This window comes from Hyla sarda, chromosome 1, assembly GCF_029499605.1.
Source record: "Hyla sarda isolate aHylSar1 chromosome 1, aHylSar1.hap1, whole genome shotgun sequence".
Lineage (NCBI taxonomy): Eukaryota > Metazoa > Chordata > Amphibia > Anura > Hylidae > Hyla > Hyla sarda.
The window spans coordinates 237,063,802-237,086,892 of NC_079189.1; the positions used below are offsets into that span (position 1 = coordinate 237,063,802).

The 23,091-nt window shown below is 44.3% G+C and overlaps 1 protein-coding gene and 1 long non-coding RNA gene across 8 annotated transcripts in view; one reads left to right on the forward strand and one right to left on the reverse strand.

The window, feature by feature from the left end:
• Positions 1-13,734, reverse strand: part of LOC130366902 (uncharacterized) — a 48,460-nt gene extending 34,726 nt beyond the window's left edge. The window contains exon 1 of one of the 3 annotated variants that reach the window (XR_008891994.1): positions 13,137-13,726. This is a non-coding gene — a long non-coding RNA (uncharacterized LOC130366902). Of the gene's footprint in view, positions 1-13,136 lie in introns of all 3 variants that reach the window. The other 2 variants (XR_008891991.1, XR_008891987.1) reach the window with 2 other exon arrangements.
• PSD3 (pleckstrin and Sec7 domain containing 3) overlaps positions 1-23,091 on the forward strand; it is a 574,055-nt gene that overhangs the window by 193,286 nt on the left and 357,678 nt on the right. The window contains exon 1 of one of the 5 annotated variants that reach the window (XM_056569244.1): positions 12,185-12,789. The exons of the other annotated variants lie outside the window; for them this stretch is intronic. Coding sequence (XP_056425219.1) covers positions 12,759-12,789 — 31 coding nt within the window. The 5' untranslated portion in view covers positions 12,185-12,758. Of the gene's footprint in view, positions 1-12,184; positions 12,790-23,091 lie in introns of those variants that run through there. 5 annotated transcript variants of the gene reach the window in all.

Genomic DNA, 23,091 nt, shown 5'->3' on the forward strand with positions numbered 1-23,091 from the left:
TAGTCCCCTAAGGGTGCTATAACTTTGCAAAAAAAAGTTAAAAAAGTGTTAATAAATGTGATTTTACCATTGTATTAAAAAATTAAATTGTTGGTGCAAAGGACAAGCCCTCATATGGATTTTTAGGGGGAAAATTAAGTGTTATTATTTTTAGTAGGTGAGGAGGAAAAAAAAAGTGCAAAAATGAAAAATCACCAAAGAGGGAAGGGGTTAAAGAGAACATGTCACTAAATGTGATACATTTTTTTAGAGGTTAAATAATTTTTCCACATTTTTTATATATTTTTTTATGAAATATTAAATGATAACTTGTCATATCTCTCACTGCTGACCAGCAGAGGGAGCTAACATGAGGAATCTGGTGAAAGCAAGCAGTCTGGCTTCTGCAAAAGGACCTTGCCCGTCTACCTTCCTCCTTTGTCTATGTGCAAAAGGAGAGGGAGATTGTAGTTTTTCAATTCCACTGTCACCATTTTGTTGGTGTCTGAAGAGTGTTAAAGAACAGACCTTTCTCTTGATAGGCCACTGCTTCTCAGGGACTTCAAGAAAATGGTGATGGCTCCCCCTCCCCATGTGCAGTAAGCAGCCTATGCTTTTCTATGAGACACTCTCAGTCTTAACTTTCTTATGCCCTGTGGCTGCCATAAAGCAACTGTGCAGGTGTTGTGAAGTGATACACCACAAAGAGGCTTCAGTAATGCCAGCCCCCAGTACACAATTTATTAATAAATAACATTAAAACTACATTGTCCTAAAACTAAATACATAAATGAAATGCTTTATCTTGATAGAATAATTTTATTTATAAAAAAAATAAAATGGTGGGACATTCCCTTTAATGGTGGCTTATCCTTAGGATAAGCCATCAATATTAGATTGCAGTGGGAGCCCGACTTCTGACCCCCCCCTGCCGATCAGCTGTGTGAAGGTGCTCGGCACTCCCCTTATTGCCCCTTCTTTTAGTGTTAACTTCTGCTTCTCCGTGCATCAGTGAACTATAAGTAGTGGAAGTGCAAGGTGCTGCAGCAGGGCCGGTTTTAGACTAAGTGTGGCTCTGGGCAAAAATAAATATGGGGCCCATGACCAAAGATCACCATGTTTAATTGTGCTGCATCTTAGCTGAAGGCCATAACACAAATGCATCATAGGGTCCAAATCTAAGCTATATAGGGGAAGATTTATGAAAACCTGTGCAGAGAATCAGTGGTAGAGTTGCCCACAGCAACCGATCAGAGGCCTTTTTAAAAATGAGAGTAACATCCTCTACATAGGCTTTCATAAATCTCCCCCATAGTGAAAACTTTTTATTTAAAGCCTAACTGTCACATAAAAAGCCAGAAGTAGCGTGGGCCCCGGGAACAGGTAATAATAAAACCGGGGATGGGGGAGGCAATGGGGCCGGGGCGGGGCGGTGGGGGGTGTGACGCGGTGCGGCGGGTCGGGGGGGGGGGGCAGTCGCGGTGCGTGGGGGTGGTGCGGGGCATTATCGGCAAGGTAATTGCAGTATAACAGTGATCAGCTCGTAGGCTGCAGTATATCAGTGATCAGCTCGTAGGCTGCAGTATACCAGTGATCAGCTCATAGGCCGCAGTATACCAGTGATCAGCTCGTAGGCCACAGTATACCAGTGATCAGCTCTTAGGCTGCAGTATACCAGTGATCAGCTCGTAGGCTGCAGTATACCAGTGATCAGCTCGTAGGCTGCAGTATACCAGTGATCAGCTCGTAGGCTGCAGTATACCAGTGATCAGCTCGTAGGCTGCAGTATACCAGTGATCAGCTCGTAGGCTGCAGTATACCAGTGATCAGCTCGTAGGCTGCAGTATACCAGTGATCAGCTTGTAGGCTGCAGTATACCAGTGATCAGCTCGTAGGCTGCAGTATACCAGTGATCAGCTCGTAGGCTGCAGTATACCAGTGATCAGCTCGTAGGCTGCAGTATACCAGTGATCAGCTCGTAGGCTGCAGTATACCAGTGATCAGCTCGTAGGCTGCAGTATACCAGTGATCAGCTCGTAGGCTGCAGTATACCAGTGATCAGCTCGTAGGCTGCAGTATACCAGTGATCAGCTCGTAGGCCGCAGTATACCAGTGATCAGCTCGTAGGCTGCAGTATACCAGTGATCAGCTCATAGGCCGCAGTATACCAGTGATCAGCTCGTAGGCCACAGTATACCAGTGATCAGCTCTTAGGCTGCAGTATACCAGTGATCAGCTCGTAGGCTGCAGTATACCAGTGATCAGCTCGTAGGCTGCAGTTTACCAGTGATCAGCTCGTAGGCTGCAGTATACCAGTGATCAGCTCGTAGGCTGCAGTATACCAGTGATCAGCTCGTAGGCTGCAGTATACCAGTGATCAGCTTGTAGGCTGCAGTATACCAGTGATCAGCTCGTAGGCTGCAGTATACCAGTGATCAGCTCGTAGGCTGCAGTATTCCAGTGATCAGCTCGTAGGCTGCAGTATACCAGTGATCAGCTCGTAGGCTGCAGTATACCAGTGATCAGATCGTAGGCTGCAGTATACCAGTGATCAGCTCGTATGCTGCAATATACCAGTGATCAGATCGTAGGCTGCAGTATACCAGTGATCAGCTCATAGGCCGCAGTATACCAGTGATCAGCTCGTAGGCTGCAGTATACTAGTGATCAGCTCATAGGCTGTGCTGATGGTTATGGGCTTATTTTTATGCGACAGTTGCGATTTAACAATTAAAATAAATTAGACCCTAAAACACTCCTGTATTGTGGCCATGTTAGAGCAGTTCTCACCTGATCAGAAGCAGTCACAGCATACAGGACTATTAAATCCAGTGACCACAGGGGGCATCTTCTCTGATTGTATATGTTCTCTTTCCCATCCAGCCCAGGCAAATATGATGATGTCTCCTAATGACTAAAGACTATACCAAGACATCTGTGGCCCCTTCTGCAGCCTACCCAAAACTCTTTAGTAACACAACCCCCATCCTTTACACGGACAACCTGCTGTGCTTGCTGCTGCCCCATTACCATGTCTACAGCATACCTAGGGGACAGTGTAAAAATCTAATCGGTAGGATCCAACCACTGGAACCCCTGGGTGATTAAAGCAACAGCACATGTTCCTATGTCACTCCATTTATACTCTATGGGGTCTCCATACATGTGAGTGTAACGATCAGCAATGTTTATAAGTCCCATAAAGAACAAATGGAGCTGCAGGTGATCATGTGCTGCTGCTCCATTCATTTGGGGGACAAGGGACCTCTATCCTCATGATCGGTGGTGGTACCAGGGGTCAGGTCTCACCGATCAGATATTCTGTGTATTGGTGATGACCTTTGGTGTACAGACCCCAGACTGGACCAAAAGACCCTCCCCCCTCCACACATTGCTCCCCATGGCCCTCTCTCATACATACTTTTCTGTATGACCCCATATCTCACATATACTGCTCCCTATGACCTCCTATCTCACATATACTGTTCTGTATGACCCCTTATTTCACACATATACTACTCCTTATGACCCCCTATCACACATACTGCTCCTTATGGCCCCCTTTTTCCATTATACACTGCTTCCTATGCTCCTCATATACTGCTACCTATACCCCCATGTATTGCTAACTTTACCCCCTATATACAGTTTATATGCCCCTCATCACATGTACTGGTCTCCCCACCTTCCTCACAGCCCCCTCCCCCCATACTTTTCCCTATTACCCCCTTCTCCTCCTCTTTGTACACTGTATGGTAAAGGACCTGCGATGGCATCATCAGGAGGGTCCTTTTACCATACAGTGTGAGTGTCCATTCTGCTCTTTGGGCTCTCTGAAGCCCGGACTCCCACAGGGTCACTCTCGCATTACTTTAGTCAGCTGCAATTTGCATAAAACCGCAGCATTTTTGCTGCGATTTTGCGCAAATCATTGTAAAATGCAGTAATGTTCCTAGAGTTCAGGGGGCCCTTCTGGACATGGGGGCCTTGGGCAATTGCCTAGGTTGCCCCCTCCTAAAAGGGCCCTGTGCTGCAGCTTTTGTCCCATTCAAGTGATCAGGGCAATGCTGCTAAATCTTAGGCTAGGTTCACATCACGATTTAACCATCCGATTATCAGGCCATAAAATCGGACGAAATCGGATTGCAATAGATCGTATACAATCGTATGTAAAAATTTCTTTGCTATCCGATTTTTAAATCGTAGCCAAAAATCGTACATATGACAATTCCATCCGATTTTCAATAAAAATCTGATCCTGTTTTTAAAATTAAAGGAGTACTCCGGTGCTCACTTTTTTCCTTTTATCCCATCCGGGCTGCAAAATAAAAGAAAACACACTTTCTCTTACCTGCCAACGAGCCCCCGGAGCTCCGGTACACTCCGGTACAGGTGTTCGGTCCCCGGGCTGTATTCTTCTTCCTGTTAGCCCGGCACGTCACACGGAGCTTCAGCCTATCACCGGCCGGTGATAGGCTGAAGCTCCGTGTGACGTGCCGGGCTAACAGGAAGTAAGAAGAATACAGCCCGGGGACCGAACACCTGTACCGGAGCTCCGGGGGCTCGTTGGCAGGTAAGAGAAAGTGTGTTTTCTTTTATTTTGCAGCCCGGATGGGATAAAAGGAAAAAAGTGCACGCTGGAGTACTCCTTTAATATGCATGCCAATGGCAATAAAGTTTTATATATTTGAAGTGTATGTGTTTTGAAGTCTACTGCGCATGCGTACAAAAAAATTGTGTGCGATTAATCTGATAGAATTGCACAGTCACACGATTCCATGCGATTTACATAGACATCAATAATAACAAAATCGGACACGATTTTGATCCGATTTTGAATCTAGACGAAAAATCGTGGTCAACCACGATTTTACCTCCGATCTTAAATCGTGCAAAATCGGATGCGGATCAAAACTGATGCATTTGTTGTCTATCATTAATGAATGGAAGTCAATGGATACAACTTGCCATGCAGATTCGTACGAGTTAAAAATCGTGAGAAGAAGTAGGATGGTAAAATCGTGATGTGAATGCACCCTTACAAGGAAAAAAATTACCGTATTTATCGGCGTATAACACGCACTTTTAAATCTTAAATTCAAGGCAAAAAGTCTGCCTGCGTGTTATACACCGATAAATCTTTTTGTCACTGATTTAAAGTGGCCGCAGCAGCGGCTGCTTGTTAAGGATTAGCAGCCTGGCCGCGGCCACTTTAAATCAGTGACCAGCGCGCGGCTCCCCCTTTGTTTTTTTTTTTTTACATTTTCCTTCTTTTCCCCTCTGCTTTTTATTGTATTGTTTTTTTTTTTATCTTCGTTACCTAGCCGCGCTCGGCAGGCCAGGTCCGGTGTCGGCTGCGGTCAGTGAAGCCGGATGAGTGAAGTCCTCTGCTAGCTCCGCTGCACAAGATCAGGGACGTCCCTCATTCAATGCTGCTGCCTCTGTGACTATTCTAAGGTTGCTGCGGTTAGGCTGCCAGCGGCGACCACACTGACCAGCGGCGGATGCAGCGAATGATGAGTGTCGTCCCTGATGCTGTGCAGCCGGCAGAGTACGTCACTCATCCAGCTTCACTGACCGCAGCCCGCAAGACCCGACACCGGACCTGGCCTGCCGAGCGCGGCTAAGTAAGGAAGATGGGAAAAATGTATATATCAAAAACGGAGGGAAAGGGGGCATGATGTGAGGGGGGCATGATGTGAGGGGGGCATGGTGAGAAGGGGGCATGATGTGAGGGGGGCATGATGTGAGGGGGGCATGATGTGAGGGGGGCATGGTGAGAGGGGGGCATGGTGAGAGGGGGGCATGGTGAGAGGGGGGCATGGTGAGAGGGGGGCATGGTGAGAGGGGGGCATGGTGAGAGGGGGGCATGGTGAGAGGGGGGCATGGTGAGAAGGGGGCATGGTGAGAGGGGGGCATGGTGAGAGGGGGGCATGGTGAGAGGGGGGCATGGTGAGAGGGGGGCATGGTGAGAGGGGGCATGATGAGAGGGGGCATGATGAGAAGGGGGCATGATGAGAAAGGGGCAAGATGAGAGGGGGCATGGTTAGAAGGGGGCATGGTGAGAGGGGGGCATGGTGAGAGGGGGCATGATAAGAGGGGGTGGGGGAATGATAAGACAGTGGGGAATGATGAGAGGGTAAGGGGGGGGGGTGTAAATGTGGCACACGGGCTGATAAAAGGGGAGGAATTATGTGGCACTGGAAGGGGGGACCAAACTGAAGTTCAGGCAAAATCAAAGTTAGAGGGATGATATGGCATTTAGTCTTTCATTTATCTTATATGTATTTTTTTTTTAACTTAAATTTCCCTATTAAAATGGGGGTGCGTGTTATACGCCAGTGCGTGTTATACGCCGATAAATACGGTACATTTTTAAAAAGCTGTTTTGCTTGCCCATGTCCCATGTCCTTTTCAAAAATCTGAGGGTGCTGGGAGTTGGATCTTTGACTATATTTATGATGGCCTATCCTGTGGCAAGCCCATGATTTTATAAGGCTCAATAAGGCTCCTGAGGAAATAGTGTACCACTTTTGCAGCACACTGTATTTTTAAATGTTCACTGCCATTATGCAGAAAATTTTGACCACTTGGCGGCTCTTTGGTCTTATTCAACTATATAAAAGTTGTCACTTACGCCAACAAGTGTACACACAGAAAAGTAAAGTATCATACAGTAGAGAAAGAGAACGAGATCACTCACTCATGATGGTCTGATGAAACGTTGTTGGGTGTGAAATGGCCGCCATCGTCCGGGTGAGATGCTCCCGCAAGCCCTACTCTGCACATCAAAAAACAGAAGTTTTGGATTATTTTGTTTTTGTCATTACGACAGACCGTCACGGGTGCTTGCTCTCATTCTTTTTCTCTACTGTATGATGGATTAATACTGAACTGTTACAACTCAAGAAGCACCACAGGTCTAAGCTCACCTTTGTGTATATATGAATATGAGGCATTGGTGGTGCAGAGTGGGAATCTTTCCACAAAAAGTAAAGCAATAATGTAACATTGACTTTGAGAGAAAATGCGCTTGTTCACACTACCAAATTGCAAGGAAGAATCCACAAGGAATGTCTGACAGGAATTTTGTGCAGATTCCACCTTACAGCACAATCCTATTCACTTTAGTGGGTTTCCTCTGCTATGTTCACGTTCAGAAGCTGACGTGACAGTGAGTAGTAATTTAAGTTAATGTCCATTATTATTAATAAAGGGGAAGCCCTCGGTTATTCTTTTGAGAAAGCGATTAACAGAAATTGTAAGCAATGTGCACGGCAAGATGAAATGAGATAAAATCTAGTTATACTGGTGATAAAGATGTGTAGGAGGAGGGGGAGCAGTGTTGCTGCTGCTGCTGTTGAGTGCCAAGAAAAAACATGTTCCATAGTAGGGAACTTTAATTAAACCAAAAATAGATTACCACGAACAACCTGTATGATGTAAAGCAAATGAAAACACCTGATTTCTGCAAGCTTTAAGGAATAGTTTTTCATGTTAAACATGTCTTTTAAGGAAAAATGAGAAAAATACAATGGATCGATTTATAACAATCGACAGAACGCGTCACAACGACAGGCCCATTAACTTAAGCACATTAGTCTGTCGGTCTAATAAAAGCTAGCAAACACTTTCTGGTTCTCTGGAATCACTGCAGGTTTGACTAATCTTGGTCAGTGCAGCTGATTGGCTGAGAACAATCATGAGGTACTATCTACAAAGAAGCAGTGAAGGCACAGACAATGCTAAATCTAAACCAGTTGTCGTTATAGTAAAGAATATATATATATATATATATATATATGTGTATATATGAATGATGTGGTGCTATGCAGCAGCTGTTGATGCCGTAGTGCTGTGTCTGTAAAGTGCCATGGCCTAGAGTCAGGCGCTAGGTTGGATAGCATTGGAGCTGGACTGCCACTGGGCTGTTCCCCCTATGGGCACTGGTTTCTCGGCAGCAGTGGTCGCCGCACAGCACCATGCCATTATATTTTACACACAGGTGGCTGGACGTGGCTAGCGGGCTTGCACATTATAATCATAACTTACACTAATAACCTGATGTTGCGCTGAGGAGCACAGCATATTTGTGTAAGATGTAGATGAGCAACCATGTCTGTTTTTCTCCATTGATGCCATAAGTTATAAATTGATTTGCGTTTTATTTGGTGAAATAGGTCATGTTTGGCAAAGGGGTCAAATACTTAATACTTTTATTCCACTCCTCTTTGCAGATCCTCTCCAAGTCATTAAAGGAGTTCTCCGGTGGGAAACTATTTTTTTTTTTAATCAACTGGTGCCAGAAAGATAAACATATTTTTAAATTACTTGTATTTAAAAATCTTAATCCTTCCAGTACTTATCAGCTTCTGTATGCTACAGAGGAAGTTCCCTTCTTTTTGAATTAATTTTTTGTCTGACCACAGTCCTCTCTGCTGACACCTCTGTCCATGTCAGGAACTGTCCAGAGCAGAATAGGTTTGCTATTGGAATTTGCTCCTGCACTGAACAGTTCCTGTTACCCACCGTAGTAGCCCTTTAAGGTTTTCGAGGTTGATGTTTGGCAACTTGAACCTTCAGCTCCCTCCACAGATTTTCTATGAGATTAAGGACAGGAGACTCGCCAAACCACTCCATGACCTTAATGTGCTTTTCTTGAGTCACTCCTTTGTTGCCTTGGCTGTGTGTTTTGGGTCATTGTTATGCTGAAATACCCATACATTACCCATTTTTAATGCCCTGGCTGAGGAAAGGAGGTTATAACCCAAGATTTCAGAGTACATGGCCCCATCCATCATCCCTTTGATGTGTAGAAGTTGTCCTGTCAGCAGGAGAACATCCCAAAGCATAATGTTTTTACCTTCATGTTTGATGGTGGGAAGTGTGTTCCTCCTTCTCAAAACTTGGCGAGTAGAGTTGATGCCAAAGAACTCTATTTTGGTCTTATCTCACCACAACACTTTCACCCAGTTCTCCTCTAAATTATTCAAACATTACTTGACACACTTCAGACAGGCCTGTGCATGGGCTGTCTTGAGAAGGGGGACCTTGAAAGCTCTGTAGAATTTCAGTAATACATGACATGATGTATTACCAATTGTTTCCTTAGTGACTTTGGTCCACAAGTTAAAATCTTGCATGAAGCCCCGGACCAAGTGAGATTGACAGTTATTTTATGTCTCTTCCATTTGCAAATATTTCCATCAACTGTTGTAAACTTCTCACCAACCTGCTTGGCGATAGTCTTGTAGCCCATTTCAGCCTTGTGTAGGTCTACAATCTTGTCTCTTTGGTCTTGCCATGGTGGAGACGTTTATACAGATAACAAGCTAAAATTAGGAGCACTATATTTGAGAGTGCTCCTAATCTCAGCTCATTACCTGCAAATGATACCTAGGAGCCAGAAATCTTGCTGATTGATATGGGATCAGATACTTATTTCACTAATCAAACATTATCAATACATAACTTATGTAAAATGCGTTTTGCTGGCTTTTTGTTGTTGTAAGCTATGTTCACATGGAGGAATTTCCACAATTTCACACAAATTATATTCAGCAAAGCTTGCTGAACGGAATTGCAAAGGAAATTCTGTGTTCTCATAACACCAGAATACTGCCAAAATTCAAGCCCTATTGACTTCAAATACAGAATTTGTTGATGGAAAGCCAAAATCTGTTCTTCAATACATGACAATGTATGTATGACAAACTATGAGGAACCCCCTTCTTTGGGGACAGAACCCGTGGCCAACCCAAAAAATTTGATGTTATAATCATTAAATAGGGTGTCCTGATATGCCTCGTAAAATTTCTCAGCACGCTATTCTAAAAGTTATGGAATTCCCGCTTATTTCAGATGAAACTTTTGGTGGATGTAAGGTTCAAAATTAACAAATGGTCTTCTGCTAGTGGATTGCGCCAAAAGAATAAATAGCTGCTGAGAAAATTCGGTTAATTTTTTTGTCCGAATCCAGATCCGCAGCAGAAGTTCCACTAAGGAACTTCCAAAGTGTGCACAGAGCTGCAGAATCTTTTTGCAAACAATGGAAGGCTGCTGCAAGCGGATTCTGCTCAGAAGTTCCTCCTGGAAATTTAGAGCAGAATTTCCTCATTGTGCAAGGTCCCTTAGTCATTAAAAGGGTTATCCAACATAAGGTGACTTTAGTACTTACCTGCCAGACAGTAATAGACATGCTTAGAAAGAATCTGTGCTTGTCCTGTGGCCAAATGGCTGTGTTGTGAGCCCACCATAATGCTGCTGCTTTCTTTTTGTGAAATGGCTATTTCCTGTTGGACTTCCCTCCTTCTAACTACAAGTCCCAGGATCCCTTATTTGTAATGTGAGGTCACTTTTTTCCTTAGCCACCCCACCCATTGCAGCACAGCTGAGCTGCCTTGCATAATGTGCTGTGCTTGAAACTACAGTTCCCTGCAGCACTGTGGAGAAGGATCTACCTCTCACCCTTAAAGCTCAGACATGTTCCCTTTTAACACCTGACTAGTGATATAATATCCCGGGCCGCACTGCAACCTGCTAAAAATAAACATTGGGGAAAAGATCATATAAGAATCGCAAGACCAGCCAACACAATATTATGAACTACACAAAATTTACACCTTCTGTAGCACAGTCAATAAAAAAAAATCCTGAAATACCCCTTTAAGTCAGAACTGCCTTCCCCTTTTTAAAGGGCCATAAAAATTGATGGCCTATGCATGGAGGGGAGTTTTCCAAAAACGCCAGAGAAAAACCTGTCTGGAAACCTAGCCTCAATCAGATGTGGTGCTTGCTGGAGTGCCACAGTCTCTTCAGCCAGCTGATTGTCAGTAATGCCAAAAGTTGGACATCCACCAGTCTTATACTGATGGGCTGTCATAAAGGGGTACTCTGGTGAAAATCTATTTTCTTTTACCGTGCCTGTGCTTCCGCAGTTTGAAAAAAACAAAACACATGAATTACCTCCTGCTGTGACTCCAGTATCACTGCCCTGGTCTCTGACTTTTCCTGCTTCTGGGACCCGACACGCAACACTGCAGCTCAGCTTTTCACTGCCCGGATCGGTGTCCCACCTTTGCTTATGATTGTCTTTGCTAGTGAGTTGCAATATGAAAGATTGGGCCCAGGCTCCGGGCTTCTTCCTGGTGCCCGGCCCAATATATCATATTGCCGCTCAGCCAATCACTGGCTAAGGTGAGACACTGCTGCGGCCAGCAATTAGCTGAGTTGCATTGTTGTGTGTTGGGCCCCAAAAGCATGAAGAGGATCGCAGTGGAGGCAGGACAGTGATGCCGGAATCACTAAAGGAGCAATGGGACGTCATTATAGGTTACATCATTATAGGTTGCACATCTATTATGGTGAATGATGGTTTTAAAATCTGCTTAAAGATGTACTCCAGTGGAAAAAAAAATTTTTTTATCAACTGGTGGCAGAAAGTTAAGATTTGTAAATTACTTCTATATACAAATCTTAATCCTTCCAGTACTTACCAGCTGCTGTATGCTCCAGAGGAAGTTGTGTAGTTCTTCTCTGTCTGACCACCGTGCTCTCTGCTGACACCTCTGTCCATATCAGGAACTGTCTAGGACAGGACAGGTTTGCTATGGCGATTTGCTTCTACACTAAACAGTTCCTGACATGGACAGAGGTGTCATTAGAGAGCACTGTGGTCAATACATAAAATAACCATACAACTTCCCCTGTAGCATACAGCAGCTGATAAGTACTGGAAGGATTACGATTTTTAAACAGAAGTAAATTACAAATCTGTTTACATTTTTGGCATCAGTTCATTTGAAGAAAAAAATAAAATGTTTTCCACTGTAGTACCCCTATTTTCTGCAGCTGATTTTGCTACCCATTGCCCTCAATGGATAGGAAAATGCACACCAGCAAAATACGGCACACTTGACCCTAGCTTAAAAGGTGTGATCAGCCAATAAGCAAACATTTGCTTGTTGGCCAACTGATCGCTGGCCCCATTACCCAGTATTGTCCTGTTTGGTTGGTAATTACCCCTTGTTATAAGAATGTAAACCATACCTTGCACATACAGGTATAACTGCCTCGGTCTAGTGGGGTGTTACTCTGCTGATGGCTGTGTGTAATGATCACCTATCAGAGCAGCTCTATATCCAGGGAGTAATGATACATGATAGAACACCATGTAGATCCTGCCCCCTCTGCCTGTAGACATTTCCTTGGATAGCAGCCTTGTTGGTTTACGTCTGCCGGAGCAGAGTGAAGGGAGAATGTAGACCTTAAACTACCATGCGAATGAGCCAACGGGGATTACTCTGGGACAGAGATGCGGGGTGAAAACAACATGTTGCTAACAAGCTAGACTGGGCCGAGATCCTATTTATTTGCAAGGAAAGTTTAGATTTATTTGACCCACTCGCACACTCACTAAGAAATGATCTTGATGCCTGAATCTTGTTTGTTTGTAGAATATTCCCCTGCATTATTGAATAGAGCAGCATTAGCAGCCAGCGATGTTTAGATATGATGCTCTAATGTTATACATTACAACATCCTGCCCGTTTTTCCTCCTGCTTTAAGGTTGGACATAATGAGTCTGCAGCTCCCTCCTCGCTCCCATAATGCTACCATTTACATCACTGTGTGCAGTGCTGGACAGGAGAGTGCCAGGAAATTTGAAACTAGTATGCATCCAGTTTTGTGGAATAGCAGAGCATGAATAAGCAGCGTCTCCGCTAAGCTAACTTTACTGAAGCAATGCACTGATGACCCCCCATGCAATCCAATGATCAATGGGTAACTGCTGCAGATGCCACTGCTACTGTAAGTAATCTCTTTCATCACCTTTTACAATGGGTTCTCGGTCACAAGAAATACACAAGACCTCAGTGACTGCTGGGTTTTTGTAGAAATCTGCTTTTCTATATGAGCCCTGCATTTCTATAGGTTGCACACTAAATCTGCTTGCCAAGGCTGCATACTGATTCTATGTACGCAAGAGGAAATCTATCCCTCATTTATCCTGCAACTCCCTGAGGAAGGAAAAAACGATGGATGATTTCATTATGTCTCTCCCCACATCTCTATAAAATGCAGCGTCAGCTGAATTCCCACACAAAAGCCTGTGCTCTACTGCATTAACTAAACAGGCGCTGGCTGCATGTACTTACCTGCTGTATACAGACCATGGATATCAGATCCAGCCTGACCTCGCAATATAATCCACAACAGATTTCCTTCTATGCTTTTTCCAGAGAAAACACGGTCACGATGGGAGGAGTCTTTGTTAAAGGGCACACTGCTGTATGGTTGCTGCATTGGTACCTTGGTGGAAAGGAGCAAACTGAGCAGGGTTTGGGTGGATTCCTATGTGCTTACAATCTGCTATGCGGCTGCCTTGCCCATCTCTTAAGTGACAGCACATGTTACTGGGAAAACCAGTGTGTTAGGAAAAATCCTGCCTGCCTTCCAAAGACTTTAGTTCTTTTTGGAATACATTCCACGTGGACAGATAATGGCTTGACTGCTTTGTATTCCGATGTTTCTCCAGACTTGAGCTTGATGGATTTTGCAGTCTATTTCAGGGATGCTCTTGGATGAGTTTGAGCCTGGAGTTCTATTTTAACCTCCGGAGAACCGGTATATATTTAGCACTTTTGCTTTCAGAGAAGAATGGCAAGACTGCAAACAGCATGTTATATTAGCGCAGCTGCACATGTTTCCACTTTCAGGGAGATTTTCTAGACATGTATTCCCTTTTCCCGCAGGCTGTTTAATAAAACCGAATTGGCGTTTGTAGCAGTAGACCTTTGATGTGTCATTGCTTTTATTTTTTACTGTGTTTAGTATCCTCACCCGCCTCAAAGGTTAAATTTGCCTGGTCAATGTTGACAGAAAAGACCCTGCCATCTTCTGCCGGACCTCTGCTGATACCTGTCACTCAGGAGTCTGAACAGAAAGAGTACTCCCCCCCAATTGCAAAGTGTAAAGGAACAATGGGTGCAGACCAACTGGTTTGGCTAAGGGCCATGTACAGGAGTTAACTCCATGTACCCTCTAGTTTTTAATCCTTTATCCTGCTTCAGGATGTGGAAGCTGGACTTAGCTAAGAGCAGTGTTTCTCAAGCGCAGTCCTCAAGACCCCCCAACAGGTCATGTTATCAGGATTTCCTTGGTCTTTCACAGGTGATAGCACTTTGTTGATCCCTGATTTACTGACCATATTTATATCACATGTGAAAGGAAATCCAGAAAACATGACATGTTGGGGATACTTGAGGACCGCTGTTAAGAAACACTGGCTTAGAGGCTGTCAGGTAGCTCCCTAAGGGTGGTCCTAGTGTGTGGATAGCGGTTGGCCCAGTGGACCAGAACACATGAAATAGCAGATGGAGCAACCTTAAAGGCGTACTCCACTAGCCAGCGTTCAGAACTTAATGTTCTGAACCCTGTTTTTGCGCTGCAGGGGTCGGTCACGCCCCTTGTGATGTCACAGCCAGGCCTCCTCAATGCAAGTCTATGGGAGGGGACGTGCCGAACATAGACTTGCATAGAGGGAGCATGGCTGTGACATCACAAGGGGCGTGACCGACCCCGGCAGCACGAAAACAGCATTCAGAATATTAAGTTCCGAACGCTGGCCAGTGGAGTACCCCTTTATATAGGGCATGCCGAGGCAGGTCATGTGGGTGACTGGTTTTGGATGCAGGCACAGCCACTATAAGGAGTAGATAGAGCACCTGTGTGTAGCCTATAGGCTAGGGCAGGAAAAAGTATTGAAGGAGGTAGCAGTTAGTGCAAGGGAGGAAGAGGTCAGGGCTAGATGGCAGTAAATGCAGGCGAGCTTACTGTGTCTTCCAGTAGGCCCATTTGCCAACAGTGACCAACTGCTGGCATAACCTAAAGTCCCTACTGCTGTCAATATCCTCACTGTTGGGGCCACATTTCCAGTATACATCACTGATATATGTCCCCTTAGCATGCACCTTGTGTTCTAGTGGCTATGTTTTGTTTCCTGAGTGAATATTTTATTTTTTTGTGGGAGTGAAAAGCATAGTCTATTAACATTTTCTTTTTTTTAAATTAATTTGACCACTGTCACTTTAAGCATTAATAACTCTGGGATGCTTTTACTTATGAATTTGATTCCAAGACAGTTTTTTGGTGACATATTCTACTTAACCATAGTGGTAAATTTGCACTGATACTTGCATAATTTCTTGGTGAAAAATTCCAAAATGTCATGAAAAATGTGAAAATGTAGCATTTTTCTAAATTTGAAGCTCTCTGCTTGTATGGAAAATAGACATGCCAAATTATATATTGATTCACATATACAATATGTCTACTTTATGTTTGCATCATAAAGTTGACATGTTTTTACTTTTGGAAGACATCAGAGGGCTTCAAAGTATAGCAGCAATTTTCTAATTTTTCAACAAATTTTCAAAAGCTTAATTTTTCAGGAACCAGTTCAGTTTGAATTGGATTTGAGGGGCCTTCATATTAGAATTTCCCCATAAATGACCCCATTATAGAAACTGCACCCCTCAAAGTATTCAAAATAACATTCAAAAAGTTTAACCCTTTAGGTGTTTCACAGGAATAGCAGTAAAGTGAAGGAGAAAATTAAAAATCGTAATTTTTTACTCGCATGTTCTTGTAGACCCATTTTTTGAATTTTTACAAGGGGTAATAGGAGAAAAAGTTTCCCAAAATTTCTAACCCAATTTCTCTCGCGTCAGGAACTACCTCATATGTGTATGTGAAGTGTTCGGCGGGCGCAGTAGAGGGCTCAGAAGGGAAGGAGCGACAATGGGATTTTGGAGAGTGAGTTTTTCTGAAATTGTTTTTGGGGGCATGTCGCATTTAGGAAGCCCCTATCAAAGGGTCCAGTGAGCCTTAACACGCCACAGGTGTTTGATGACTTTTCGTTAAAGTCAGATGTGTAGTGGAAAAAAAAATAATTTTCATTTAAAGTGCAGTTTCCCCCCCCCCCCCCCCCCAAATGTAAAATGGGAGAAAATGCCCCCCAAAATTTGTAACCCCATCTCATTTGAGTATGGACGTAAAATGTTCTGCGAGCGAACTATAATGCTCAGAAGAGGAGTCACATTTGGCTTTTGGATAGCAAATTTTGTTGATATGGTTTTTGGGGGGCATGTCACATTTAGAAAGCTCATATGGTGCCAGAAAAGCAAAAAAAAAAAAACACATGGCATACTATTTTGGAAACTACACCCCTCGAGGAATGTAACAAGGGGTACAGTGAGCCTTAACACCCCACAGGTGTTTGATGACTTTGTGTGTGTAAATAAAAAAAAAAAAATTTTTGTTACTAAAATGCAGGTTTTTCCCCAAATTTTACATTTTTACAAGGGGTAATAGGAGAAAATGCCCCCCAAAATTTGTCCCCCCCCATTTCTTCTTAGTATGGAAGTACCCCATGTGTGGACGTCAAGTGCTCTGCTGGCACACTACAATGCTCAGAAGAGGAGGAGCGCCATTGAGCTTTTGGAGAGATAATTTGTTTGGAATGGAACTCAGGGGCCATATGCGTTTACAAAGCCCCCCGTGGTGCCAGAACAGTGGATCCCCCCACATGTGACCCCATTTTGGAAACTACACCCCTTACATAATGTAATAAGGGGTGCAGTGAGCATTTACACCCCACTGGCATTTGACAGATTTTTGAAACAGTGGGCTGTGCAAATTAATAATTACATTTTTCATTTTCACGGACCACTATTCCAAAAATCTGTCAGACACCTGTGAGGGGTGTAGTTTCGTGAGGGGTGTAGTTTCCAAAATGGGAGGGTCGGGAGGGTCCATTGTTCTGGCACTATGGGGGCTTTGTAAACACGTGGCCTTCAATTCCGGACAAATTTTCTCTCCATAAGCCCAATGGCGCTCCTTCTCTTCTGAGCATTGTAGTTCGGCTGCAGAGCACTTTGCATCCACATATGGGGTATGTTCTAAATCAAAAGAAATGGGGTTACAAATTTATTTTATTTTTTTTCCTATTTTCCCATGTGAAAATGAAAAATTTAGGGTAACAGCATTTTAGTGAAAAAAATTTTTTTTTCATTTTCCCATCCAACTTTAACGAAAATTCGTCAAACACCTGTGGGGTGTTAAGGCTCACTATACTCCTTGTTATGTTCCATGAAGGGTGTAGTTTCCAAAATGGGGTCACACGTGGGTATTTATTTTTTTGCGTTTATGTCCGAACCGCTGTAAAATCAGCCACCCCTGTGCAAATCACCAATTTAGGCCTCAAATGTACATGGTGCGCTCTCAATCCTGAGCCTTGTTGTTCATCCGCAGATCATTTTATGCCCACATATGTGGTATTTCCGTACTCAGGAGAAATTGTGTTACAAATTTTGGGGGTCTTTTTTTCCTTTTACCTCTTGTGAAAATAAAAAGTATGGGGCAACACCAGCATGTTAGTGTAAAAATGTTTTTTTCTTACATTAACAGGCTGTTGTAGACCCCCAACTTTTCCTTTTCATAAGGGGTAAAAGGAGAAAAGCCCCCAAAATTTGTAGTGCAATCGCACCTAAATACAGAAATACCCCATATGTGGCCCTAAACTGTTTCCTTGAAATACGACAGGGCTCTGAAGTGAGAGAGCGCCATGCGCATTTGAGGACTAAATTAGGGATTGCATAGGGGTGGACATAGGGGTATTCTACACCAGTGATTCCCAAACAGGGTGCCTCCAGCTGTTGCTAAACTCCCAGCATGCCTCTACAGTCAGTGGCTGTCCGGAAATGCTGGGAGTTGTTGTTTTGCAACAGATGGAGGCTCCGTTTTGGAAACGCTGTCGTACGATATGTTTTTCATTTTTATTGGGGGGCAGTGTAAGGGGGTGTATATATAGTGTTTTACCCTGTATTATGTGTTAGTGTAGTGTAGTGTAGTGTTTTTAGGGTACATTCTCACTGGCGTGGGTGTACGGGGAGTTTCCAGCTAGGAGTTGGCGATGCGGCGGAAAATTTGCGGCAGCTCAAACTCTGAGCAGGAAACAAACTGTAAAACCGCCATTGTGAATGTACCCTGTACATTCACATGTGGTGGAAAACCTCCATCCGTTGCAAAACTATAACTCCCAGCATGTACTGACAGACCGTGCATGCTGGGAGTTGTACTTTTGCAACAGCTGGAGGCCCACTGGTTGGAAAACCTTCAGTTAGGTTCTGTTACCTAACTCAGTATTTTCCAACCAGTGTGCCTCCAGCTGTGGCAAAACTACAACTCCCAACATGTACTGATCGCCAAAGGGCATGCTGGGAGATGTAGTTATGCAACAGCTGGAGGTATGCAATTACAACTCCCATCATGCCGACACAGCTGTTTGGGCATGCTGGGAGTGGTAATTTTGCAAGTTCTGAAGGGCCACAGTTTAGAGACCACTGCACAGTGATCTCCAAACTGTGGCCCTCCAGGTGTTGCAAAACTACAAAACCAAGCATTACCAGACAGCAAACCGCTCTCTGGGCATGCTGGGAGTTGTAGTTTTGCAACATCTGGAGGGCTACAGTTTAGAGACCACTGTATAGTGGTCTCAAAACTGTAGCCCTCCAGATGTTGCTAGGCAACTACTCACCGGCTTCCGTAGGATCGCACCAGGGAGCTGCATCGCCGTCCTCTGCCGCCCGCCGACGATTACTGATGGTAAGTGAATAGCCGGCGCGGGTCACCGTTGGCTCACCCGCTCTGTCTGGACTACAGTGGGTGGGCAGAGCGAAGGAACCAGACTTTTTTTTTTTTTTTTGCATGCTGGATGGTTAAGACATATTGGTCTATGCTGGGAGAATGGAGTAGTAGCAGCACGTAATGCCCTGTATACCTCACAAATACTATAGGGAGCTCATTAACCCCTTAAGGACAATGGACGTACTCCTACGCCCCCGTTTCCGAGTCCTTAAGGACCGAGGACGTAGGAGTACGTCCTGTCCTTTCCCGGCCCCCCGCCGCTAGCCGGAGGGGAGCCGGTGCCCGATGCCTGCTGAAATCGTTCAGCAGGCATCGCGGCATATCGCCCAGGGGGGTCATTATGTCCCCCCATGTCGGCGATGGCCGCAGATCGCTGGACAATTCAGTCCAGCGATCTGCGGCGATTCCGGGTCAATCGGGTCTCCAGTGACCCAGAATTACTGGCTGATCAGCCAGAGCCTGCAGGGGTGAGGTGGCACTGGTGCCACCTCACGATCGCCCTGATTCGTCGGCCGGATTACCGGCCGACCAATCAGGGCGCCTTCTGCGGGTGTCACTCCCGCACCCGCTTCGCCCCTCTTCCGGAGGACGTGAGCGGGTGCGGGACGTGCACCCCTGGTGCTGGGGACCCCGATCCCCGGCGTTAATGTTGGTATCGGGGCCCCAGGAGCGACGACGACGGCGGCGGCGGCGGGACTGACCTGTGCGGCGATCAAGCAGCAGCAGGAGGTGAGTGACAGCCTCCTGCTGTTGCTTAGCAGCAGCTCCCAGCATGCAAAAAGGGCATGCTGGGAGCTGTAGTTATGCAACAGGAGGGGGCAGACCACCACAACTCCCAGCATGCACTTATGGGCATGCTGGGACTTATGGTTTTGCAACAGCTGGAGGCACATTCTTTCTATGGAAAAGTGTACCTTCAGCTGTTGTGTAACTACAACTCCCAGCTTGCACAAACAGCTTAAGTGCATGCTGTGAGTTGTAGTGGTGCATCTGCTGGTTGCATAACTACAACTCCCAGCATGCCCGTTGGCTGTCGGTGACTGCTGAGAGTTGTAGTTTTGCAACAGCTGAAGGCACACTGAGTTAAGTAGCAAACCAGTGTGTCTCCAGCTGTTGCATAACTACAATCCCCAGCATCCCCAGCCAAAGTAGTATGCCTCCCGCTGTTGCATAACTACAACACCCAGCATGCCCTTCCGCTGTCCGTACATGCTGGGGGTTGTAGCTTTTGCAACAGCTGAAGGCAGACTGGTTGCAAAACACCGAGTTTTTGCCAAACTCGGTGTTTCACAACCTGTGTGTCTCCAGCTGTTGCAAAACTACAACACCCAGCATGCACTGATAGACCGTACATGCTGGGAGTTGTAGTTTTGCAACAGCTGGATGTTCCCCCCCCCCCCCCCCCCCCAATGTGAATGTACAGGGTACACTCACATGGGCGGAGGATTACAGTAAGTATCCGGCTGCAAGTTTGAGCTGCAGCAAATTTTCTGCTGCAGCTCAAGCTGCCAGCGAGAAACTACTGTGAACCCCCCCGCCCATGTGACTGTACCCTAAAAACACTACACTACACTAACACAAAATAAAATAAAAAGTAAAAAAGCACTACATATACACATACCCCTACAATAAAAATGAAAAACGTCTGGTACGCCACAGCCTCCAGCTGTTGCAAAACTACAACTCCCAGCATGCACTTATAGACCCTACATGCTGGGAGTTGTAGTTTTGCAACAGCTGGATGTCCCCCCCCCCCAATGTGAACGTACAGGGTACACTCACATGGGCGGAGGATTACAGTAAGTATGAGCTGAGGCAAATTTTCTGCCGCTGCTCAAACTGCCAGCGAGAAACTACTGTGAACCCCCCGCCCGTGCGACTGTACCCTAAAAACACTACACTACACTAACACACAATAAAATAAAAAGTAAAAAACACTACATATACACATTCCCCTACACAGACCCCCTCCCCAATAAAAATGAAAAACGTCTGGTACGCCACTGTTTCCAGAACGGAGCCTCCAGCTGTTGCAAAACAACAACTCTCAGTATTGCCGGATAGCCACTGACTGTCCAGGCATGCTGGGACTTTTACAACAGCTGGAGGCACCCTATTTGGGAATCACTGGCGTAGAATACCCCTATGTCCACCCCTATGCAAGTCCCTAATTCAGGCCTCAAATGCGCATGGCGCTCTCACTCTGGAGCCCTGTCGTATTTCAAGGCAACAGTTTAGGGTCACATATGGGGTATCGCCGTACTCGGGAGAAATTGTGTTACAAATTATGGGGGGTATTTTCTGCTATTACCCTTTTTAAAAATCTAAAATTTTTGGGAAACCAACATTTTAGGTAAATTTTTTTTTTTTTTTTTTTTTTTACATATGCAAAAGTTGTGAAACACCTGTGGGGTATTAAGGTTCACATTACCCCTTGTTACGTTCCCCGAGGGGTCTAGTTTCCAAAATGGTATGCCATGTGTTTTTTTTTTGCTGTTCTGGCACCATAGGGGCTTCCTAAATGCGGCATGCCCCCAGAGCAAAATTTGCTTTCAAAAAGCCAAATGTGACTCCTTCTCTTCTGAGACCTGTAGTGCGCCAGTAGAGCACTTTTCACCCCCATATGGGGTGTTTTCTGAATCGGGAGAAATTGGGCTTCAAATTTTGGGGGGTATTTTCTGCTATTATCCTTTTTAAAAATGTAACATTTTTGGGAAACCAAGCATTTTAGATAAAACATTTTTTATTTTTTTTTTACATATGCAAAAGTCGTGAATCACCTGTGGGGTATTAAGGTTCACTTTACCCCTTTTTACGTTCCCTGAGGGGTCTAGTTTCCAAAATTGTATGCCATGTGTTTTTTTTTTTGCTGTCCTGGCACCATAGGGGCTTCCTAAAGGTGACATGCCCCCCAAAAACCATTTGACGCTCCTTCCCTTCTGAGCCCTCTACTGCGCCCGCCGAACAATTAACATAGACATATGAGGTATGTGCTTACTCGAGAGAAATTGGGTTTCAAATTCAAGTAAAAATTTTCTCCTTTTTACCCCTTGCAAAAATTCAAAAATTGGGTCTACAAGAACATGCGAGTGTAAAAAATGAAGATTGTGAATTTTCTCCTTCACTTTGCTGCTATTCCTGTGAAACACCTAAAGGGTTAATACACTTACTGAATGTCATTTTGAATACTTTGGGGGTGTAGTTTTTATAATGGGGTCATTTATGGGGTATTTCTAAAAAGAAGACCCTTCAAATCCACTTCAAACCTGAACTGGTCCATGAAAAATAGCGAGTTTGAAAATTTTGTGAAACATTTCCAAATTGCTGCTGAACTTTGAAGCCCTCTGATGTCTTCCAAAAGTAAAAACTCATAAATTTTATGATGCAAACATAAAGTAGACATATTGTATATGTGAACCCAAAAATTTTTTATTTTGAATATCCATTTTCCTTACAAGCAGAGAGCTTCAAAGTTAGAAAAATGCAAAATTTTCATTTTTTTCATCAAATTTTGGGATTTTTCACCAAGAAAGGATGCAAGTTAAAATTTTACCACTAAGTTAAAGTAGAATATGTCACGAAAAAACAATCTCGGAATCAGAATGATAACTAAAAGCATTCCAGAGTTATCAATGTTTAAAGTGACAGTGGTCAGATGTGCAAAAAACGCTCCGGTCCTTAAGGTGTAAAATGGCCTGGTCCTTAAGGGGTTAAACAAAACAGCAAACCCACAAATACAATTTAATATGCATGCCTTTGGTTACTAGTAACAGCAACTGTGTATGCTTGCATTTATAAAGGGATTTGTCACCAGAAAATGAAAATATGTTTTTTTTACCCCTTAAGGACACATCCAATTTCCATTTTTAGCGTTTTTGTTTTTTCTCTTTATTTCTCTATCTACAGACCCATCTGAGGGCTTGTTGTCCTCTTCTGACCCCTACAACTTTTTTATTTGTATACAGGGCTGCATGAGGCTCCATGATTTATAGTTTTTATCAGTTTAATTTTTGTTTAGATGGGACTTTTTGATCACTTTTTATTCATTTATTTTTCTGATATGCATTTTTGGCATTTGGTGTTTTTTTTCTATATTTATGCTGTTAACTGTGTGGGATCATAAACATAATGATTTAATAATTTGGACAGTTCCATGTGTGGCTATACCAAATACATTTTTTATTTATATAATTTTTGGGGGGAAAATGGGGGAAAAGGTAATTCAATTTTTTTATTGTGACGGGAGCTTTTATAATTTTAAAAACTATGCAGAGCCATCCTAGTGCCAGCTTGTTCTGCCGACCCCTGCCGTGGATGGAATATCTAGCTGGAAGTACATTGCGCTATGTTGAACCTTATCTTCACAGTGAAAGAGGACACCAGTATATAGAGGAGATAGGACCT